Here is a 23,557-nt window from a genome sequence, read left to right as displayed (position 1 = left end):
TTGTTTTGTTCTATTGAAAAATTATAGATGATTATAATCATGACATTTCATTTGTTCGGATGCTGTTAAGGGAAAAATAGTTAAATTATTCCTATCTGCTGTTTAACAAGTGTTTCCTTCATCCATCGCTGTAACAACAAAAGCAGATGCAAAAATTCATAGTTCCAGTTCAGATCTCTAGCACCATTGCATGGCTGATTGTAACATTCTACATTTAGATATTAGGAGTTAGAAGCACAGTCATAAATGCAGTCACTCCATGGCGTGCTTGCAAAAATCCTTTAAAAATAAGTATTTTGACATAACATACGTTTTATTTATCAAATTGGGAATCATACTAACCTTCAACAAATTTATGGAGACTTTGATTTCTTAAGTGTCTGAAGGCAGTTGAAGTTTTTAACCAGGGGTCTATTAAATGTAGGACAACTTGTCCATTGTCATTGTAGTATGAATCAATGGGCTACTACGGACAGAGTTATAATTCAGTTAAGATCTCTAGCACCTTCACTTTTTTTGTTCTTCAAAATCCGAGTTATATGTAAATCAGTACCTTACTAGGAATACGTTACAATGATGGGTTCAAAAGCACTATAAATCATGTGTGGGAAGATTGAGCCTGTACCAGCTGCAAGGCAATCTGGTACCATAATGACCTTTGGGATGCACCATCATCCATCCATAACTTTAAAGGATTTATGTTTAGAAAGGCAGATGGTTTTCTATCAGTGCGGAACAATGGACACTTACCACAGAAAGGAGCATGACTTGATGTCATCAGGAATGCTTTAACTTCCCTTGGTTGTATTGATGCATGCAAACCTGCTTGGTCCAAAAGTCCTAAATGATTGTGAAAATATTTTAATGTTATACACCTTTCTCAAGTTTCCTTTAGATCTTATTTTCCTTATGGTTCCTTAAGGTTGTTATAGCTGGGGGTGGTAGCGGGGAACATCCTCCCCCTACCTATTAAATGCTCCCAGTGGCGTGAATCTCAAATAGCATCTGACAACCAAGTTCAGCTCCTGGCCTCCACGTGTGCCTTAGCTACTAAGCCCAGCAGAACTGTTTCTACTGACAGGAGAAAGGGAAAAGGCTTGTTGCTGGCACCTTAAAACCACTCTCTTCGGGCAGTTGGGTCTCGTCAGCCATGGTTGGCAGCTCTTCTAGGAGAAGGAAAACTCTGATCTCAAACCTCTGCAGCTTTGCGGTCAAACCCACTCATAGGGAAGGGTTCGGGAGCAAACCTGGAGCGAAAATTCCGGAGCTGGAGTCCCTAAGGCAGTCCTATGTTAAGTTCAACGCTGTCTAGCAACTCCTGCGATGCCACTGGTGCCAAACTGTATCGGTCTCTGCCGTTCCATTGGGCTCATCAGATGCATAGAGAGAGGGAGCTTGTAATTGTACTGCCCAGGCTTGCATACCTAGACAGCTGGGATCCATGCGGAGGCCTCGGCTCAGTATTTTCAGAAAAAGATAAAGGATAGACTTGGACTTTGTAAAACACGTGGCAGTAAATTGGTAGCCTCATATTTTTGCCGCCTTCTTCTTCTTGGCCTCAACTTGTTTGTTTCGACTGTGTATGCTGCGCCCTAGCTGTCTAAGTTGATACACAAGTCACGGCAGTATGATATGGAGAGGAAGCTGTTGCCCATGCAACAGGCTCTCCCTCCCGTGCAGCTGATGAATCCAAAAAAACAAGAGAGACTGATACAGTTTGGCGGCAATAGCATTGCGGGAATTGCCAGACAGCGTTGAACTCAACACAGGACTGGCACAGGGACTCCAGCTCTGGATTGTCCCTCAGGATTTACTGTCAAAGCCGTCCCCATGAGTGGGTATAGCCACAGGGCAGCAGTTTGAGTTCAGAGTTTTCCTTCTCCTAGCTGATCTGCCAAACTTATCTACCCAGAAGGCACCAGATGCCTAGCTATGCCCCCTTGTCCTGTCAGTGGAAATGGTTCCGCCAGGCTTTGCAGCTAAGCCATATGTGAAGGCCAGGAGCTGGACATGGTTGTCAGAGGCCATTGGAAGCTTACCCCCACTCCCCACCCCTCCTGTCCATAACAACCTTAAGGAACCAACTTTTTGTATATCTGGGTTAACATTTAAAAACTTCAGTTGAGTAAATCAAACCACTATCTCAGTATTATACATTTCATGTCAACATTCCATTTCTACATCTTATTCCACACTTTCGTCCTTATTTATTACAAGTATATTATTTATTTTTCCCATGGTAACTAGTTCAACTTCCCTTTCTGTTTGCTCACCAACCTTTTCCCAATTCCCGTCCTTCCTTCACCATCTTCTCATCATTCCCCCTCCTCAGCTGGCTCCACCAGCCACTTCCCAGCTCCTCTTTCACCCCTCCCTCTCATTTCTACATACTGGCTATCTCCCTTCTACACTCTTGGTCTTGATACATCATCTCAACTTGAAATATTGACTATCTCTCTCCCTCCATAGATGTTGCCCGGCCTCCTGAGTTCTCCAGCTGTTTGCTTACTGCTCCAGAGTACAGCATCTGCAGGCTCTTGTCTCCAAGAACAATATTGTCAAATGTACGTTATAGGTTGAAGTGCTCCTGTTTCATAAACTTCTATGTGACTTTGTACGTATTGGCAAGGGAAATCGGAATGGGCAATAACATTAAAGCATGTTAAAGATGTCCAATCCTGGAAACAGGAGATGACGTTGTCCGTTCAAGGAATTATTAATACTGTCATTGATAGTACAATTACTTCATTAGGAATGGAGGCTAAGACCTGACTGCAAGTTAAACATACGGATGGCATTTAAGGTCAAAATTCCTCTCCAATAAACCACTAAGCTGTGTAGCACTTCCCCAGGCTGTAATAGGTGCTTCGGATTCCCACCTCCAGTGATTCTGGCTTCATTCTGACCTCCAGATGTGTCTGTGATAAATTTGCACAGTTACTCTCTGACCTTGAACGCACTGTTTCTGCCCCCCCCCCCCCCCCCACAGCCATACTGTTAAGGTTGGAAACAAGAGATTGTAGATGCTGAATCTGGAGCCACCATCTGTTGGAGGAACCCAGTGGGGGGAAAGAAGTTGCCATATTTCAGGCTGAAATTTGATGCAGGGTTTTTGAAGAAAAACATCAACAATTTCTTTTTCCTCTCAGAGCTGCTCAGCCTGCGGAGTTCCTTCAGCAGATTGATGCTATTAAATTTACTGCCCATCGGAAATTGCCTTCTGTAGGTCAATGGCAAAATGAGTTAAAAGAGGGAGTTGTTGGACATGTGCAGAGAGTGGCAGGGAAATAATGGATATGAGTGGGATTAAGGGGATTGCTTCATGAGAGCCAACATAGACTTGATGGTCTGGATGACGTCCTGTATTGTTATAAGCATAAGATGCCAAGCATTAGGTTAAATAACTCAGTTCGTTGGCACCTAGTTTACCTCTACTCCACAGAAGGACCAGATGGTTTCATTACACAGATGCATACAACACTTTGAGTGGTCTGTAGCTTTGGTTACAGGAAATAAATTAATTTCACTTCTGGCATTTGCACCATCAGAGCATAAGAAACCAAAGATTAAATTCACATTGTCTACTATAATGAAGAGAAGACACCTGCTATTAACAAGTAAATTTAGTGTATCGAGGTAAACGTTAATATGTCAAACAGTCTACAAAAGCTTTTCTTCATGGATCCTTGGACCAAATGGGATAGTCGCAGAGCCTAAGGCAGAGTTGTCCCGTTAATGTTATCATTTGATCCTGCAATACATAACTAGTGCAAAATGACACAGGAGAATCTTTTACAGTTTCCCTGCCTGATTTGTATAAGAGCTCCAAGCTGAACTGGCTATAAATCTCATTGGCTATATATCCCACCGGGAGAGGGTTTTGTAAGGTGTAAATGCGTTTCATACACTTTCCAGGCCCTAACAAACGGAATGTGACACATTCATCCATTAACATTGGGGAAGAACAATTTAACCAATATTCATCAAATCAAATTCCAACGGCAATTATTAAAAAGTTAGTCAATCATTTTAAATAATTCATTATGTCAGAGGACCATTGTTAGCAGTAATAGATCCATGCTCCTGTACCTATGTGAGGACAGTGTCTCAGGGAGTTGTATTGGCATTCCACACACTCTCCACTGATAAATAGCTCGTATGACAGACAAGGGAAAGCAACCAATGGACAATGATTCTTGATGGAACTGATGTACAGATGGACTGCTCTCATGTGGTCACAGATTACATGTTTGTACACTAGGGTAAGAAAAGGAGAGATTTGTAAGCAGTGACACATCATCGTGAATCTTAAACCGCTTAATAGGTTAGTCACACCTTTGCTGTCAATGATATATGTTGCATTTACCTGGAAGATATTTACACCATTTCACCCACTATTTCGAGAGCCAAATTTACTGACATAGAAATCACATTATATTTTCTGCTTCATTGCTGTGAAATAAATGCCTATAAAATCAAAGTAAAAATTCAGAGTCCATTACACTTCCATTGGGCCCAGTCCCACATTAGCATAGAGAACAATCACCACGGGACTCTTCACCCAACATTCACTTGCAAAGAGTGCGAGTATGAATTCTGGATGACACTGTCTTACATTCCAGAAGTCCTGCCTGAAAGTGAGTATTTAGTAGAGTTCTTGGACAGTCAATAGTAAAATAGGTTCAATATTCCAGCAGGTAAAGGCAGGTAGAAATTCTAGTAGATCTTTATTCCACAATTACTATTAAGTAATTAAAATGTTCGTAACCCATTCAGTTACATTGGCCAAGAAATTTTCCATTCATACAATGATACAAAGAGTTAAATAGTTCAGTAGGAATGCACATAAAATGGAGGATATCCATCACTTTCACTTATTGTTCTCATACGTTAAGTTAGTATGCAGTTTGCTTGAGCATTTGAAACAAATAAAATAAATTAGAAAATAGGAAAAAATTATAATGATGAATAGCTCTTACCTGATAGAGATGATGAGAGGCATTGATCATGTGGATAGTTAGAGGCCTTTTCCCAGGGCTGAAATGGCTTACACGAGAGGGCACAGTTTTAAGGTGCTTGGAAGCAGGTACTGATGAGAAGTCTACTGTTTTATATGCAGAGAGAGGTGAGTGCGTGGAATGGGCTGCCAGCCACAGTGGTGGAGGTGGATACGATAGGGTCTTTTAAGAGACTCCAGGATAGGTACATGGAGGTACCTTTTCTAATAGGTACATTAGAAAAATAGAGAGCTATGGGTAACCCTAGATAATTTCTAAGGTAAGGACATGTTCGGCACAACATTGTGGGCTGAAGGGCCTGTATTGTGCTGTAGGTTTTCTAGGTCTGTGTTTCTAGAAGAGGAAAATAAATCAAACTAAATTGAAGTGGCATCATAAAAATATAATGAAGAAAATGAAACTATATCTAAGGCCTTGAAAGAAGTTACTAGTGAGATGGATGATAAGGGTTTACATTTCTGAAAGTCTCTAGGTTCAAGGAATGTTCCACTAAATTGGAAAAGAACAATTTAGACTCTTGTTCTCTAAAAGAGTGGGAGACAGTAAGGTACAGACCATTTAGTTTAGAGGGAAAAGCTTTACTATAATAATCAGGAGTAAGTCAGGCAACACACACAAAATGCTGGAGGAAATCAGCAGGCCAGACAGCATCTATGGAAAAGATACAGTCGACCTTTCAGGCCAAGACCCTTCAGCAGGACTGAGGTCAGAGTAAGAAGATGGGGGGAGGGGAAGGAGGAAAACAAGCGGATTGGTGAAACGAGGAGGGGTGAAGTAAAGTGCTGGGAAGTTAATTGGTGAAAGAGATATAGGGCTGAAGAAGGTGGAATCTAACAGGAGAGGACAGAAGGCCATGGAAGAAAGAAAAGGTTAACAGCACCAGAGGGAGGTGATGGGCAGGTAAGGAGATAAGGTGAGAGAGGGAAAAGGAATGGGAATGGTCAAGGGGGTGGGGGTGGGGGTGGGGGGGGGGCATTACCGGAAGTTCGAGAAATTGATGTTTATGCCATCGGGTTGGAGGCTACTTGAATGGAATATAAGGTGTTGGTCCTCCAACCTGAGTGTGGCCTCATCACAGCAGAAGAGGAGGCCATAGATTGACATGTCCAAATGGGAAAGGGAAGTGGAATTGAAATTGAAATGGGAGGCCACTGGGAGATCCTGCTTCTTCTGTCGGATAGAGTGTGGGTGCTCAACGAAGCAGTCTCCCAATCTACATTCATGCCATCAGGTTGGAGGCTACCCAGACAGAATATAAGGTAACACGAGTGAATCCGCAGATGCTGGAGATAAATAAAAACACAAAGTGCTGGCAGAACTCAGCAGGCCAGACAGCATCTATGGGAGGAGGTAGTGACGACGTGTCAGGCCGAAACCCTTCATCAGGAGTGAAGTAACATGGGATGGTCGAGGGGGGATAAGAAGTGGGGGGAGGGATAAAGTAGAGAGCTAGGAAGTGTTAGGCTGGAGGGAAATGGGCTAGGGGGGGAAGGTGGAGAATTATGGGAAATAAAAGAGAAAGAAAGGTAGGGCTGGGGGGAGATTATAGTGAGGGGGGAAGAAAGAGAAAGAGAACCAGACTAAATAGATAGGGATGGGGGTAAGGGAGGGCAGGGGTATCAACGGAGGTCTGTGAGTTGGATGTTCATGCTGGCAGGTGGGAGGCTACCTAGGCGGGAGATAAGGTATTGCTCCATCGACCTGCGTGTGGCCTCATCTTGACGGTCGAGGAGGCCGTGGACAGACATGTCGGAGTGGGAGCGGTCTGTGGAACTGAAGTGTGTGGCCACAGGGAGATCCCGCCACTGCTGGAGGACCGAGCGCCGGTGTTCGGCGAAACGGTCTCCCAGTCTGCGGCGGGTCTCCCCAATGTATAAATGGCCACATCGGGAGCACCGGATACAGTATATCACCCCAGTTGACTCACAGGTGGAGTGGTGCCTCACCTGAAAGGACTGTCTGGGGCCTAGGATGGTGGTGAGGGAAAAAGTGTGGGGGCAGGTGTAGCACTTCTTCCGTTTGCAGGGATGAGTAGAAATTGGGCAGCTGGCCCTAACTCTTTGATGCAGTGTTATTGGAGTTTTCAGTGCCCTCCCAGATGTTTGATAGCCGAACTATTCAGATGAGGCATCTCAAAACAATGGAATGCTGACACAATGCTGTCTCCTCAAACTCCTCTAAATTCACTGCAAGGACAAGTGAACCAACGGGAATGTCCTTTCCTATGATATTCCAGGGAAAGAATAAGACTTTATTCCCAGGAGTAAAAGAGGATGATGGGAGATCTCACAGAAGTGTACAGGATTGAGAGAGAAAGCAGGCTTGTCTCTCACAAGTTGGGTGAGAATAAAACCAGAGATCACAGGTTTTGGTTGAAAGATGAAATAGTTAGGGGGAATCTGAGAAAGAGTGTCACTTTGAGGAGAGAATTACAATAATGCAAAAAAAAGCAGTGAATTTATCAGAACCATACTTGATTCAGTTGCATCAATGCAGAAGTTGTTTTCCATTTTGGTGACCAGCATTCAGAATATATGCACATATCAGCTATTGCTGGCTTTCTAGCTCTCATTATGTAAGTGAAGGTTGCCAGAGATGTATGAGCTTATTGTAACTGAGAATCCCTGAAAGTTTTATCTTAAAAATTGAAAAATGTAGTAATATTTCATTATAATCCAGTGATCTTAAGTCAGTAACGTATTGCAAATAACCTTTTTGAGCCAGCTATGCTAGTGAGGCTAAACTACGGAGGTTTATGTAATATTCAACTTATTGAAATATTACCTGAGGATGTGGAACTCCGTGTACAACCAGGTTGATCTTTTCCATCATTTAGGTAGAAATCAATATGGCCAACTGGTTGCGAAATTCCAAAGTCTGTCAGTTATCAAAACATTAGTTAACAAGCTAACACTGGTCAGCTGGCAGCTAGAAAATTAGATGCAGAGAATATGCCACAACTGATAATGGAAGATGGTTAACAATCCAATAACTTGCAATTCTGACATTCCAAATATACAACCTACTGTAAACTCTACAGATGATTTACCATATTTTTTAACTGATTTAAGAAATATTTTAAGGCGCCTGTCTCCTCAGTTGAGGTTGTAGTCATAGTGTGCATCTGGTCAGGTCAGTTGCATTGTACCCATGGACTCATTGCTGAGTCCAACAACTAAGAGGCAGCTAACCTCCAGCTCCTGACTTCCACAATGCAATGCAGAGACTTGGAAGCCAGGATTGAGATGAGCCACAGACTGAGGCTGGCCGGCCACCGGCTGACGAACACCATAAAGTAGACAATTGAGGAGAGTCAATACTTTTCACACTTACAGTCAGAATCACTATGAATAGCTTCAACGAACACTGCATCGCCAGGATCAAGGCGTCTGTCCACAGCCTTCTTTGAAAATTTGGGCCCAGCGGGATCTAAGCCTGATGAATGGATCAAGGAAACAGTTCTTTAAAAAAAAAGTGAAACTATTGATTCTTCAGAGTGACATGAAAAGGAGAGATTTTAATTAAGTGGTGCCACATGGGACAGCCATATCCTATGTTTGTTTTACATTATACTCTGTCTAACATCTGCAGTTACCTTGTAATTAGCAAGCTCTTCTTGCTTATCTAGCCTCCTTTTAAACACATCTAAGATGCCCACACTAATTGTACATGAGTTCTATATTCTACACATAAAAAATCCCCAAATTTGTATTGGACCAACTAGCTGCCATCTCATGTTAAAGGCCTCTTCTTTAGGTTGATATCACAAGTGAAAGCATTCTCCTTAACCCAGATTAAGAGTACAACACTAGACCATCTCTTTTCTTAAGGAAAACATCTTGACCCAGCTCACAACTCAAATAAGTGGTGGAACCTGGTCACTTCCTTCCTGAAAGGACTACCCAAAGATCCAAAAGTTAATGTTCTTCTGGTAACGTGTAGTCTGAAATCTGGACCACTTGGAAAAATGGGACGACAAATGTCAGATGGAAATCAATGCAGACAAATGTGTAAGGTGTTGCAGTTCAGGAGGACAAACCAGGATAGGGCTTACACTGTGAATGACAGGGCACTGAGGTGTGCAGCAGAACAGAGGGATCTGGGAATTATGGATCAAGGATAATAAAGATAAAAGGATTATGTTCAAGGATCCATAATTCCTTGAACAAGGTAGGTAGGGTCATAAAGAAAGCTTTTGGCACATTGGCCTTCATAAGTCAAAGTATTGAGTACAGGATGTTATGTTGAAGTTGTACAAAACTTTGGTGAGGCCTAATATGGGGTATTGTGTGCAGTTTAGGTCACCTACCTACAGGAAAGATGTCAATAAGATTGAGAGAGTGCAGAGAAAATTTACAAGACTGTTTCCAGGACTTGACGACCTGAGTTATAGTGAAAGGTTGAATAGGTTAGGACTTTATTCCCTAAAGTGTAGGAGAATGAAGGGAGATTTGATATACAAAAAATGAGGGGTATAGATAGGGTCAATGCAATCAGGCTTTTTCCACTGAGGTTGGGTGAGACTAGATCGAAAGGTCATGGGTTAAGGGTTAAAGATGAGATGTTTCAGGGGAACATGAGGGGGAACCTCTTCACTCATAGGATGGTTAGAGCCAGAGGAAGTGGTGGACGCAGCTTTGTTGTCAACATTTAAGGGAAATTTGGATAGATATGTGGATGGTAGGGGTATGGAGGGCTATGGGCCAGATGGGACTGGGCAGGTTAATAATTCAGCATAGACTGGATATTCCAAAGGGCTTGTTTCTACTCTGTAGTGTTCTATGATTTTGTGGCTCTATGAGTCTATGAAATGACAGGCAGATAGTTTGCTGCCCCACATCCTATGGAGATAAAATGGGGGTGCTTTTGTATTCATGACTGAAGTGAGTATTATGTGCCTTCCATGTCTTACAAACATAATCATCAGAGGTTACCTTTGGGGAAATCTGTCCTTGGATCCATCTGCAAAAAGGAAAGCTATTTACTAAGCTAATCACAAAGCCAAAGGCAGTAACCTGGACCCACACAACAGGAGGTCAGTGCTGCCACCTACATCCAGTTCTGTTCAGGGGCCATGATTTCCCCCCATACTGAGAAGCCCATGGTTGTGCAGACTTGGAAATTGACTATTGTAACTTTGTAATCACTGTTACTGAACTCCTGATACTTTGACCCTGATCCTTTCAAAACCCCTGACACCGAACTTTGTGATTCTGATCTTCCTGATTGCCAGCCTAATCCTCCGAGTGTCCAATACCTGCAGCCTGCTGCCGATGTTTATATTCTTCAGATCTACTTTAAACTACAAATAAAACGGAAACACTCAAATGCATGGCCTGTTTCAGACTGAAATTTGTGTAGTATTCTTGAACAAATAAAAAGTTAAAATTACACATCCAATCATGACTGAAACCTTTCTCACAGAAAGTATGAAATAGAAAAAAGATCTTTTACGTTAATAGAAATGCCTGTTATTATTATCTGTCTTACCTGTTATTCTTCCTAGTTTTCCATCAAACACACGGCCCACATATCCGGCCAAATGTGCTCCCAGACTGACTCCAATCAAATGGAACGATTCTCTTGTGCTTCCACGTGACTGACAATATAATCACAGTTATGTATACTATTAGCAAATAAACACATTTCCAAGCTACCTGATGGTTGACAGCAACTTTCATTTAATGTGGAAAATATCACAGCCTGTCCTGTGAGGGAAAACCATGTAAGAAGGAGTGGTTAAGAAGGTTTGAATAGCTAAGTGTGATGCAGAGGATAATATATCGAACAGTGGGAAGACATTTTTCAGAAAGCTTGAACTGGTGGAAAGAGGCAGAGAAGACGACACAGTTGGAAGAAGATTCAGAGCTGAGATAATCTAAACAGTGGTGTCAGAGAACAGACAGACCATTATTACAAACAAATCCACATCCATCCAATATAGGACGTGGTTTTAATGTGCGATTAAAACCTTATACCTTGGGATTAATCAGTGCTAGCAAAGCTACTTAGCTTGGCAGATACAGTTTCATTGACCCATTTGGTACTTACAACAAAGCTTTGTATAAGGGTACCAATCTCCTCTCCTAGATTATCCAAATTATCCACTGCACTAGAATATAAAGCTGTTGCACCAATAATCCAATCGACAATAACAACATTCACATCCATTGCATTAATCAGTTCTTTTGCCATATCGTCAATCCAAGAGGGTTTGCTCCCTGTCAATCTCAAAAAAAGAAGAGAACATATTTTAAAGAGTAGAATACCAAGAATCATCAAATCTAGACCCAAGCTTGTTCAACGGACATTTAATGCATTAGTCAAATTGGCTGATCCTGCCTTTGGCAGTTAACTATAGTAAACTTCTGCAGGGATATGTTTTCCATAGAAAGTACATTCATTGAGCAGTTTTGGAGCCACAGAGTCCTTTCTTAGTAACACACACAAAATACTGGAGGAACTCAGCAGGTCAAGCAGCATCTATGGAATAGAGTACAGTCGACTTTTTGGGCCGAGATCCTTCAGCAGGACACATCAGTGGTTTACTCTCTAATCATAGGCCACAACAAGGTTAATGGGAATCTCCCGTATTTAATTGTTAGTAATGCAGTATCTTGAGGCAAAGGAGAGATTCTGTATGCAGTGAAACTGCTCTGAGTTGTCTGCTTCATTGTTGGTTCTCAAAAAGGCATTTTGCTGTCTGCCTGTAACTGATATGTAGCAAATGGGATGAGCTTGCAGAATAGATATATACAACATAGATCTCATTCATTTCACCTTAAGCATTCAGTTAGTGATCTGGTTCATTAATTACTGTCAGTAAATCTCTCAAAACAAACTCTTACAATTGTGAAGTCTTAATCCTTCAAATTTTAATAGATGGAGATTTAAAATTAATTTGGTTCCCACAATCCAATCTTTCTTTCTATTTTGCTCGTCTGTACCTGTTTTAACACTAAAGGCCACGCTGCCCCTGCAGTTACTTTGATGGTTTTTCAGTCCGATTTGCTGAAGCGATTCTTCTTTCACAGGCCCCAAGTGCCCTCCTTGAGAAAGTATTGGCTTCCACTTTAAACAACTTGCCATATTGAACATGAGAAAGCCCAGTCATCCCAAAGCAATGAGTGAATGATGCCATGCCAGAGCAAGAAAAATGGAGTAGCTCAAATCCATGATATCAGTTTCCTTCCTGCTGAGGCAATGCTCTTCACTTCTTTATACAAAACCAGGCAGAGAACTCACTACCAGTCTTGAAATTCAAACCTATTTGCAATTCAAACTCATGGCCTGAATATGTTATGTCTTAAGTGACACAATAAACAGAATCCAACAATTTTCATCAGAAGATTTTTTTAACTATTCACTTGCGAGGTCAGACAGGGCACTAATTCATCACCTCATCCAAAAGACACCATCTTCAAGAGTAGAATACACCTTCAGTACTACCGTGAACAGTTGGCTAGATTCCGTTTCTGAGTCCTTGGACTGACTTTTTGAGAAAGGGTGGCAAGGGCACTCAGCTAAAACTTTCTAGTTGTCTTTAAGGTTTTGCACATTTAGTATTTATGTAGGATTCAGTTTCAATTCTAATTGCCCAGACTTATGAAATCTTGACAGCTTACCCAGCAGTGAAGTCAGCAGCAAGATGACTGATTGAGGGAAAATATGTTTTCATATTTTTTGTCTGTGACACTGCAAGGTCCTTTCCAGCCATGAGACCATTTTGCTTAAAGTCAAATCCCAGTCCCTGGGTTTTCCAATTCTTCCTACTTTTATCTCCGCCATAACAAGACTTAGGTGAGATCATAGAATATCACAATGCTGGGTCATTCATTCGAGAAGATCAGTTGTATTTCCAGCTCTCATTATCCAAAGGCAGCAATAAACGTAATTCCTAATGTTATTATATAATCTTGTACCATCATCACACAACCATGAATTTCCAAGTTTGCTCATAATTTTACTCAAAAATTGTAAAGTTATTTCATTACCTGAATCCATGCATTATTATTTTGGTGGGAAGGCTCCCATTGAAGTTTGAATTCTCAATGTCATTGTCACCTTTGATAAACTGTGCACAGTCGGCATTCCTGCGTGTAAGTAGCATGAACTGGACATTGAGTTCAGACCTTCTTAAAATACTTCTCCAGGAGTAAGATTGGAATTCACTGCAGTTCTGTGAAATGTCTCCATTAACTGTAATATGAACAAAGTTTTTCCCTTGAATGATTAAAAAAATTCTTTTTGAGTGTATTCAGTATTATGCTTTGAATGGTGTGTGTGTGTGTGTGTGTGTGTGTGTGTGTGTGTGTGTGTGTGTGTGTGTGTGTGTGTGTGTGTGTGTGTGTGTGTGTGTGTGTGTGTGTGTGTGTGTGTGTTTGCAAAAGAACCAAAAGGACTTTTGAGAAGCAATGTACAAAAATAAATCAGACATTTGTTCCAATTTTAAGTAATTCTGTTTTAGAGAATAAATAAGACTTACAACATTGAGCAGAATTAGGCCATTTGGCCCATTGAATTCCGCAATTCTATCATGGCTGATTCATTATCCCTCTCAACTCCCATTCTCCTGCCTTCTTCCCTTAACCTTTGATGCAATTACTAATCAAGAACCTATCAACCTCCTCTTTAAATATACCCAATGACTTGGTAACAAATTCCAGAGATTCCCCACCCTCTGGGTAAAGAAATTCCTCTTCATCTCTATTCTAAAGGGACATCCCTCTATTCAGAGGCTGTGTCCTCTAGTCCTAGATGTCACCATAATAGGAAACGTCTTCTCCAGATCCACTCTATCTAGGCCTTTCAATATTCAATAGGTTTCAATGAGTTCTTCCCTCATTCTTCTAAATTCCAGTGAGTACAGGCCAAGAGCTATCAAGCACTCCGCATACATTAACCCTTTAATTCCTGGAATCATTCTCGTGAACCTTCTCTGTACCCTCTGCAATGCCAGCACGTATTTTTTTAAAAATCAGAGGCCCAAAACTGCTCACAATACTTCAATTGTGTCCTGACCAATGCCTTTTAAAGCCTTGGCACTACATCCTTGCTTTGATAACGCTCTAAGCCGTCATTTTGCTCCATCGTTACTTGACTGATGTAGACAGTCAAATCAAGTTCTTAAAACTTGCTGGTAGAATAAATTTGACTAATGACACATTACAACACAGACAAGGTTAAAGTATAAACAAGCACTGCCAAAGCCTGATACTAACTCAGCATGCACGCTGCCTTATGTTTATTCATGTTGAGGTACTCTACTTCAATCTGAGGAAGACTCAATCTTTCAAAAGGTTGGTTGTTGAAGGGACTGTGCTTAGAAATTGAAATTGAACCTACGGTAAATTGACTGTAAAATGTCTAATGCAACCCACCTTTAACAATGCAGCAAAGGAACACTGGGTAAACTTAATGATTAAAAAGATGTCTTTAATGTCATAGAGGGATACAGGACAGAAACAAATCCTTTGACTCAACTCATCCAAGCAAACCAAGCTGTCCATGAGCAAATCCCATTTTCCTGCATTTCACTCATATTCTTCTAACTTTTCCAAACCATGTACTGGCTAAATATCTTTTAAATGTTGTGATCTTACCCACCTATACCACTTTCTCCGACAGCTTGTTCCATATACACGGCTTCTCAGTGAAGGACGCCTCAAGCCCTTTTAAATCTTTCCCCTCTCACTTTAATCCTATGCCTTCTACTTTTTGATCTCCTTTTCCTGCAGAATAAACACTGCACACTCTCACCTTATCTATGCCCTTCATGACCTGTAAGCTTTAGAATATAAAACAGCACAATATGGGCTTCTGGTCCACAATATTGTGCCAACCTATGTAAACCTACTCTATCGAACCCTTATCTCCTACACAGTCTATTTACCTACATCCCTGTGCCTCTATTTTATCAGCCTCTACCTCTGTAAGTACATTTTAGCCACCTGCCTCTCTCTGGGTAAAAAGCCTAACTCTGACAGTCCCATTAAATTTTTCTCCACTTACCCAAGATAGATATTCTCTAGTATTGGCCGTTGCTGCCCTGGGAAAAATACGCTGACTGCCCAGCCTATCTTTGCCTCCTATCATCTTATACACCTCTATCAAGATGTATCTCATCCTCCTTTGCTCTAAAGAGCAAACTTTGCCTAGTTTGCTCATTATTTCCTGATAAAACGTGCTCTCTAACCCAGGCATGATCATGGCAAATCTCCTCTGCACCCTTTCAGAAGCTTTCACATACTTTCTGTAATGAAGCAACCAGAAATGAATCCAATACTCCAAGTACGGTACCACCAGAGTTTTATAGATCTGCAACATAACCTCACAGCTTTTGAACTCAATCCCCGACTAATGGAAGATAGCACGTCATATGCCATCTTAACCACCCTATCAACTTGCACAGCAACTTTGAGGGATCAATGGACTGGGATGCCAAGATCCCTCTATTACTCCACACTGCTAAGAATTTTGCCTTTAACCTTGTGCTCTGCCTTGAAGTTTAATTTTCCAATGTCTATCACTTCACACTTTTCCAGATTGAACTCCATCTGCTACTTCTCAGCCCAATTCTGCCTCCTTCAATGCCCGTTGTAATCTACAACAAACTTTCAGGTTATTCACAACACCACTAATTTTCATGTCATCTGCAAACTTACTGATTCAACCTTCCACTTACTCATCAAAGTCTTTTTAAAATCATGAAGAGCAGAGATCCCAGAAGAACACCACTAGTCTCTGACTTCCAGGCAGTATATGCTCTATCTGCACCATTCTCTGTCTTCTGTGGGCAAGAGATTTCCAAATCCATGTATCCAAGTTTCCACAGATCCCACACCTCCTGACTTTCTGAATGAGTCCAGCATGGGAAACCTTGTCAAACGCCTCACTAAGATCCATATACGCACATCCACTGCTCTACCTTCATCAATTTGATTTGTCTCTACCTTGAGCAACTCAATTAGGCTTGTGAAACATGGCCTGCCACTGACAATGTCATACTGACTGTCCCTATGTTTCTCCAAAAATTTGCAATAGTTTGCCCACGTTTGACTTAAGACTTGCTGTCTATAATTCCCAGGACAATCCCTTTAAATTTCTTGAACACCAGGATAATATTTACCATCCTCCAATCCTCTGGTACTACTCCTGTGACCAAGGAGGATGCAAAGTTCATCACCAATAGCCCAGCAATCTTTTCACTCACTTCCAGTAATAACATGAGGTATGTCCACTCAATGTCTGCAGGACCAGGGAACCGATTATTGACTACAAGAGCCAGGAAACTGGAAGTCCATGGGTCGGTCCTCATGGCCTCTATTTTCTTAGAAGTTTGCGGAGATTCGACATGTCATCTAAAACTTCGACAAACTTCTATAGATGCACGGTGGAAAGTATATTGACTGGTTCCTTCACAGCCTGGTACGGAAACACCAATATCCTTTTACAGAAAAACCTACCATAAGAAGTGGATACAGACCAGTCCATCACAGGCAAAACCCTCCCCACCATTGAGCATATTTATAAGGAGCTCAATCGCAGGAAAGCAGCATCCATCAACAAGGACCTCACCATCCAGGCCATGCTCTCTTCTCACTGCCAATAGGAGATGGTACAAGAGCCTGAGGAGTCACACTCCCTGAACCAGAGAAGATAACTACGTATCGATAACCTTTGGAATCACTTTTAAGGCCGCTTCAACTCATGTTCTCGATATTTATTACCATTATTATTATGTTTTTTCACTTTTTGCGGTTTGTTGTCTTTTGCACATTGGTTGTTTGGCTGTATTTGTAGTGTGCATTTTCATTGACTCTATTGTGTTCCTTGTATTTACAGTGAATGCCTGCAAGAAAATGAATCTCAGGGTAGCACATGGTGACCTATATTTATATTGATAATAAATTTACTTTGAGATTTGAACTAATGTGTTACAGAAGCTCCAAGAACAGGTTTTACAGAACCTCTTCTTAACCTCAACATGCTCCATCTGGCACATTAGCTTATTCTACACTGATCCCACATTTTCATTAAGGACCTTCTCTAGTTCCCTCCTTTATCCCTGATCAGTCCTACATTCACCAGCCATCACCTTCTATGCTGGCTTTGAAAGAGAGAACACAACTACAGCTGTGAAGATTCCTGCTGCACCTGATGACTCTGTGATCTCTGTCTCAGAGGCCGATGTTAGGCTGTCATTAAAAAGAGTGAACCCTCACAAGGCAGAAGGTCCCAGTGGAGTACCCGGTAAAACTTTGAAAACTTGTGCCAACCAACTGGCAGGAGTATTCACGGATATTTTCAACTTTTCACTGCTACGAGCGGAAGTTCCCATTTGCTTCAAAAAGGCAACGATTATACCAGTGCCTAAGAAGAATAATGTGAGCTGTCTTAATGACTATCACCCGGTAGCACTCACGTCAACAGTGATGAAGTGCTTTGAGAGGTTGGTTATGACCAGACTAAACTCCTGCCTCAGCAAGGACCTAGACCCATTGCAATTTGCCTATCACCACAATAAGTCAATGGTAGACACAATCTCAATGGCTCTTCACATGGCTTTAGATCACACAATACAAACACCTACATCAGGATGCTGTTTATCGACTATAGCTCAGCATTTAATATCATCATTCCCACGATCCTGATTGAGAAGTTTCAGAACCTGGGCCTCTGTATCTCCCTCTGCAATTGAATCCTTGACTTCCTAACTGGAAGACCACAATCTATGCGGATTGGTGATAATATATTCTCTTCACTGACGATCATCACTGGTGCATCTCAGGAGTGTGTGCTTAGCCCACTGCTCTACTCTCTATATACACATGACTGTATGGCTAGGCATTGATCAAATACCATCTATAAATTTGCTGACAATACAACCATTGTTGGTAGAATCTAAGGTAGTGATGAGAGGGCGTACAGGAGTGAGATATGCCAACTAGTGGAGTGGTGCCGCAGCAACAACCTGGCACTCAACGTCAGTAAGACGAAAGAGCTGATTGTGGACTTCAGGAAGGGTAAGACAAAGGAACACATACCAATCCTCATAGAGGGATCAGAAGTGGAGAGAGTGAGCAGTTTCAAGTTCCTCTGTTAAGATCTCTGAGGATCTAACCTGGTCCCAACATATCGATGTAATTATAAAGAAGGCAAGACAGTGGCTATACTTCATTAGGAGTTTGAAGAGATGTGGCTTGTCAACAAATACATTCAAAATCTTCTATAGATGCACCATGGAGAACATTCTGCCAGGCTCCATCACTGTCTGGTATGGAGGGGCTACTGCACAAGACCGAAAGAAGCTGCAGAAGGTTGCAAATCTAGTCAGCTTCATCTTGGGTACTAGCCTACTAAGTACTCAGGACATCTTCAGGGAGCAGTGTCTCAGAAAGGCAGCGTCCATTATTAAGGACCTCCAGCACCCAGGGCATGCCCTTTTCTCACTGTTACCATCAGGTAGGAGGTACAGAAGCCTGAAGGCACACACTCAGCGATTCAGGAACAGCTTCTTCCCTTCTGCCATCTGATTCCTAAATGGACATTGAACCCTTGGACACTAACTCACTTTTTTAAATATACAGCATTTCTGTTTTATGCACAATTTTTAATCTATTCAATATACATATACTGTTATTTATTTATTTGTTTGTTTGTTTTCTTCTTCTTCTTCTATACTATGTATTGCATTGAACTGCTGCTGCTAGGTTAACACATTTCACGACACATGCCAGTGATAATAAACCTGATTCTGATTCATCCTCCTGTTCTTCAGGTGTGTGTTGAACACTTGGGGTTTTCCTTTTTCCATTCACCATGGCCTTCTTGTGTCTCCTTCCAGCTTTCCCAAGTCCCTTCTTAAACTCCTTCCTGACTACTTTATAATCCTCAACAGCCTTGCCTGATACCACTGTAGTTAGCCCAATCACAATTAAATTCATTCCCATATCATCTGCTCTTATCATTGTCTAAGGCTATGCTGAAGATCAGGGAGATGTGGTAAATGGTCACCTGACCAGGTTCATTGCTTTGTACCAGATCCTGTGGGGCCTCTCTTCTAGTCGGCTTGTCCACATAATGTGTCAGGAGTCCTTCCTAGACACACCTAACAAATTCAGCTCCATCTGAACCTTTTGCACTAAGGAGGTATCAATCAATATTAGAGAAGTTAAAGTCAACATGACAACAACCCTATTATTTCTGCACACTTCTAAAATCTACCTGCTGATATGCTCCCCAATGTCCCTATTGCTACTAGAGGCCCTTTAGAATCCTTTCAATAGAGTGAATGCTCCCTTCTTGTTTCTGACTTCCACCTACATTGATAATCCCTCCACGACATCCTCCCTTTCTGAAGGTATGATACTGTCCCTGATTAGCAATGCTCCTCCCCCATCCCACCTATACCTCCCTTACTATCCCTTTTTGAAACACTTAAACTCTAGAATATCCAGCAAGCATTCCTGCTCTTGCAACAGCCAAGTCTCTGTAATGGACCCAACATTGTGATTATGTGTACTAAACCAACAGCGAAAACTTCACTCAACTTTCACTTGCCCCATCGTTGAAATGTTCCCACAACCAATGTGCTCACTTTCAAGGACTCTTCAGCTCATCTTCTCAGTAATTATTGCTTATTTATTATTATTATTAGTATTTCTTTCTTTCTGTATTTGCAGTTTGTTGTCTTTTGCATGCTGGTTGAATGCCCAAGTTGGTACGGTCTTTATTGATGCTGTTGCTGTTATTATTTTGTAGATTTATTGAGTATGCCCTCAAGAAAATTAATCTCAGGTTTGTATATGGTGGCATATGATATAATATGATATGATATAATAAACTTACTTTGAACTTTGAACTTTAATCCATGCTCTCAGTTTATCACCTTTATTCTTAATATTTCTTGCATTCAAATATTTCAACCCATCCACCTGACTGCATTTATGCCCAATCGACCGCCTATCCTTCCTCACAGCCTCTGTACATGTTGCATCTGCTTTTGCACCAACTGCCCCATCATCTGACCTAACACTCTGGTTCCAACTGCTCGCTAGTTTAGACCCTCCCCAAAAGCTTTACCAGATCTCCCTGCCTGGACACTTGTCTCTCTCAAGTTCAGGCGTAACCCATCCATTTTGTACAGGTCATATCTGAAGAAATCCCAATGATCCATAAATGTCAAACTCTACACCCTGAACCAACTCTTTAGCAGATTTGTCTGGCACATCTTCCTATTCTTACACTGACTAGAGCTTGATACAGGCAGCAATCCAGAGGTTACTACCCTTAAGCTCCTGCTTTGTAACTTCCTTCCTAACTCCACTCTTCAGGGCCTATTCCCTTTTACTACCTGCGTCTTTGTACTACAACTTCTGGCTGCTCACCCTTCCTCTCAAGAAAGCTTTGGACAATCAGAGTATCTCTGATCCTGCCACTCTCGAGCCAATATACCATCTTGGAATCTATTTCTTGTCCACAGAATCTCCTGTCTGTTCCCTTAACCAATGAATCCCCTGTCACCACTGCTCTCCTGTTCTCCTCACCTCCCTTCTGAGCCACAGAGCCAGACTAGGTGCCAGAGATGTGGCTGGTGTGACTTTTCATTGGTAGGTCATACCCGCAACAACAGTATCCAAAATGGTAAACTTGTTACTGAGAAGAAGAGACTTGGGGGTTCTTGCTTCTTCCCTTTCCATTAGCTGACTACTGAATCTTTTAAAGATTTAGAGTTGCAGGTTTTGCATTTTAGAATGTCTCTTCCCTTCCCTTTGCTCAGCCCTATGAAGCTGCCACTCTGCTGCAGACCAGAATAGGTGGCAAAGCCTGGGGCCCACAATGGGAGACAGTACAGCACACAACAGACCCTCCGCCACCTCCAGTCTTGAATAGTGTTCTCCCAATTACTCTGTGGCCGCTCCAGAATAGTTCAGGCAACAGAAGCATTGTTTTATTCACGTATCATATTTTATATTTCACTATTTGAGCACTACCCATATATGCATAGATTGGCCATGCCATCAGTCATAGCACTTGGCACAAAATAGCCACAATTTGGTTCATCACTTCCTCTGGCAACCTGTTTTATGTGACCAGAAACCTGTCAGATAAAGTTCCCTCGCAGGTCCTCTATAAATCTTCCCCTCTTACTTGAATCCAAAGTCCTCAAGTTTTAGAATCCCCTACCTTGGGAAAAGGACTGTGACCATTCATCTTATATGTAACCCTCATGACCTTATAAACCTCTATAAGGTCACCCTCCAGCCTCCTAGACTCCAGGGGTGGGGGGTGGGGGGGGAGGCGAGGGAACAGTCCCAGCCTTTCTTGTCTCTTCTGGGAACTAGCAAGACTGGAGCTCATTGCCTGTGTCTGGTAATCTTAAAGTATTGATGACCATTCTCCTAGAAACACCGCAGGGCAGTGGTTTAATATGACTAGGAATCGATCATTTCATCATAGAAGAGAGGCACAAGAAGCCCAGAATTAATTAGGCCAGTGATGCACCATCAATAACTCACGCTGAGACTTAGGAAGTGAGATATCGGCTTTTATTGACTGGAAGAATAAACAGCACTACATCCTGGGGAAAATGAGGGAGAGCAGCAGCCCACAGTCGCCTTTATACAGGGGTCTGTGGGAGGAGCCACAGGAGCAGTCAGCAGGTATATCTAGTTCACCACAGCCAGCAAAAATGTTTATCCTTCCTTAAAATCTATTATTATCTGAAAGCTTTTTTCTTTAGACTGCAGGGACTGATATGCAGCTGATCCAGGGCTGTAGACTGATTTTAGGGAATCAGGCGTTGTCCTCTAAAGGAACTGTGAATACATCTGATCTATTGCTGCTGGAGTTCAGCAGTATGAGAGGTGATCTGATTGACACACACGATTCTGACAATAATTGACAGCGTAGACACCTAGAAGCTGTTCCCTATTTCTGAAAAGTTCAGACAAGTAACGTGGCCCCAGAATAAGGGGTCACCAATTAAGATCTGAGATAAGGAGCAACTTTTTGAAGTAGGTGGTTGTAAAGTTTTGAAATTCTCCACTCACAATAGCTGTATTACTGAATACTTACAAGAGTTTTCGCAGGAACAAAACTGAAATGCTGGAAGCATTCAGCGGGTCAAAAAGCAACTGTTTCAGGTCCAAGATGTTTCTCACAAACTTTCTGAAAGTTAACTTTGCTTCTTTTCCCACAGAAACTAACTCACCTGTCGAGTGTTGCACATTTTAATTTCAGATTTCCAGCATCTGTAGTATTTTTTGATTTTCATGCACTGATAAGTATTTCCACATTGGGTGAGAAGTGAAACATAAGACTAGTAACGATCCTATAGAATGTAGATGAGATTTGAGGAGCTTCATGGTCTAAACCAGCTTCCATTTCTTACATAGGATACTCCATTAAAAGGCATGTCTTCTCTAACTCTGTTCATGTTGTTCTGCACAGTGATTTCAACACAATGCCACCCTCATGTTCAATTTCTATATTGTCTGACCAAATTTACAATTTTTTAGTGTGGGGTAAGGATATGGAACTTCTAGCAAATGACCCCTACTGCAATTTTCCATAACACACGGCTGTATCATCTGAACATGCATCAAGAAATGTGAATCGAAAAAGAATGTTATCAATATTCATTTACCTTTTCGCACATACGTTTCATAAGAGTGAAATTTATTTTGTAGCTTCAATTTTTTAATAGTGATTTGTGTATTCTGTAAGGGTGAATCTCCACAACACTAATGGCGGGGACACCCATAATTGCTCTTCTAAATTTCTTCTGCAAGGATAGATAGCAGCTATTGTAGTCAGGTAATATATATGCAAAAATACATGCACTCATGGCTAAATTATTTTAAAACTATTTAATTAACAAAAAGGATAATTAAATTATAGTTACATAAGTTACCTCTTGTGAAGCATAACAGCACGATCAGTCTTCCCAGTAATGAAACTTTGTTCTGGTGGTCAGCCATTGCCACAAGAGATGATTACTCGTTTCTCGTCTGCAGCAGCTTGTTTATATCTTCTAAAGCAAGTATGCTTTCCACCACACACGAACACACATTTGGCAATCTGTGTCTCTGTTAATGATTATTCTTTTATCCTCCCCTTTTCAATAACATCACTGAAATTTCAACATTTACTCAAAAGTCTCAGTTTTCATTTTACAATATTTCACAGGGTTTATAGATTTAAACTGCAGTGCCACTGGTTTCATGAGAATTTACGCTCTTTAAACATATAAGGAAAAAAATCTTGAGATGTAAATCATTAAATGCCCATCAGATAAAGGTCAAGGCTGCCCCTACTGGTTCAACTGTACAAACAGTTATTGGGAATGTGTTTTGATTTTAACAGCAGTATTGTCATTAAAAAATATCTCCAGTGAGGACATCTGTATGGATTCAAAGTGAAAGGAGGCAACCTTTCTGCAGCAGACTGCGGCCACACAACATTAATCAATGTATTGGATAAATATTTAACTATCTTATAAAATGCTGAGTTCAAACCCCACGTGTAAATTAGTG

The 23,557-nt window shown here is 41.4% G+C and overlaps 1 protein-coding gene across 1 annotated transcript in view; it reads right to left on the bottom strand.

The window, feature by feature from the left end:
• Nucleotides 1-23,231, bottom strand: part of pla1a (phospholipase A1 member A) — a 33,103-nt gene extending 9,872 nt beyond the window's left edge. The window contains exons 1-8 of the mRNA XM_073045338.1: nt 22,936-23,231; nt 13,013-13,217; nt 11,070-11,247; nt 10,509-10,617; nt 8,352-8,453; nt 7,803-7,895; nt 4,090-4,257; nt 751-840 (exon numbers count right to left, since the gene is read on the bottom strand). Coding sequence (XP_072901439.1) covers nt 751-840; nt 4,090-4,257; nt 7,803-7,895; nt 8,352-8,453; nt 10,509-10,617; nt 11,070-11,247; nt 13,013-13,217; nt 22,936-23,002 — 1,012 coding nt within the window. The 5' untranslated portion in view covers nt 23,003-23,231. The remainder of the gene's footprint in view (nt 1-750; nt 841-4,089; nt 4,258-7,802; nt 7,896-8,351; nt 8,454-10,508; nt 10,618-11,069; nt 11,248-13,012; nt 13,218-22,935) is intronic.
• Between the last annotated feature and the right edge of the window lie 326 nt (nt 23,232-23,557).

This window comes from Hemitrygon akajei, chromosome 5 (genome assembly GCF_048418815.1).
Source record: "Hemitrygon akajei chromosome 5, sHemAka1.3, whole genome shotgun sequence".
Lineage (NCBI taxonomy): Eukaryota > Metazoa > Chordata > Chondrichthyes > Myliobatiformes > Dasyatidae > Hemitrygon > Hemitrygon akajei.
The sequence above is the reverse complement of the archived record's forward strand: the minus strand, read 5'-3'. Positions and strand labels throughout refer to the sequence as shown.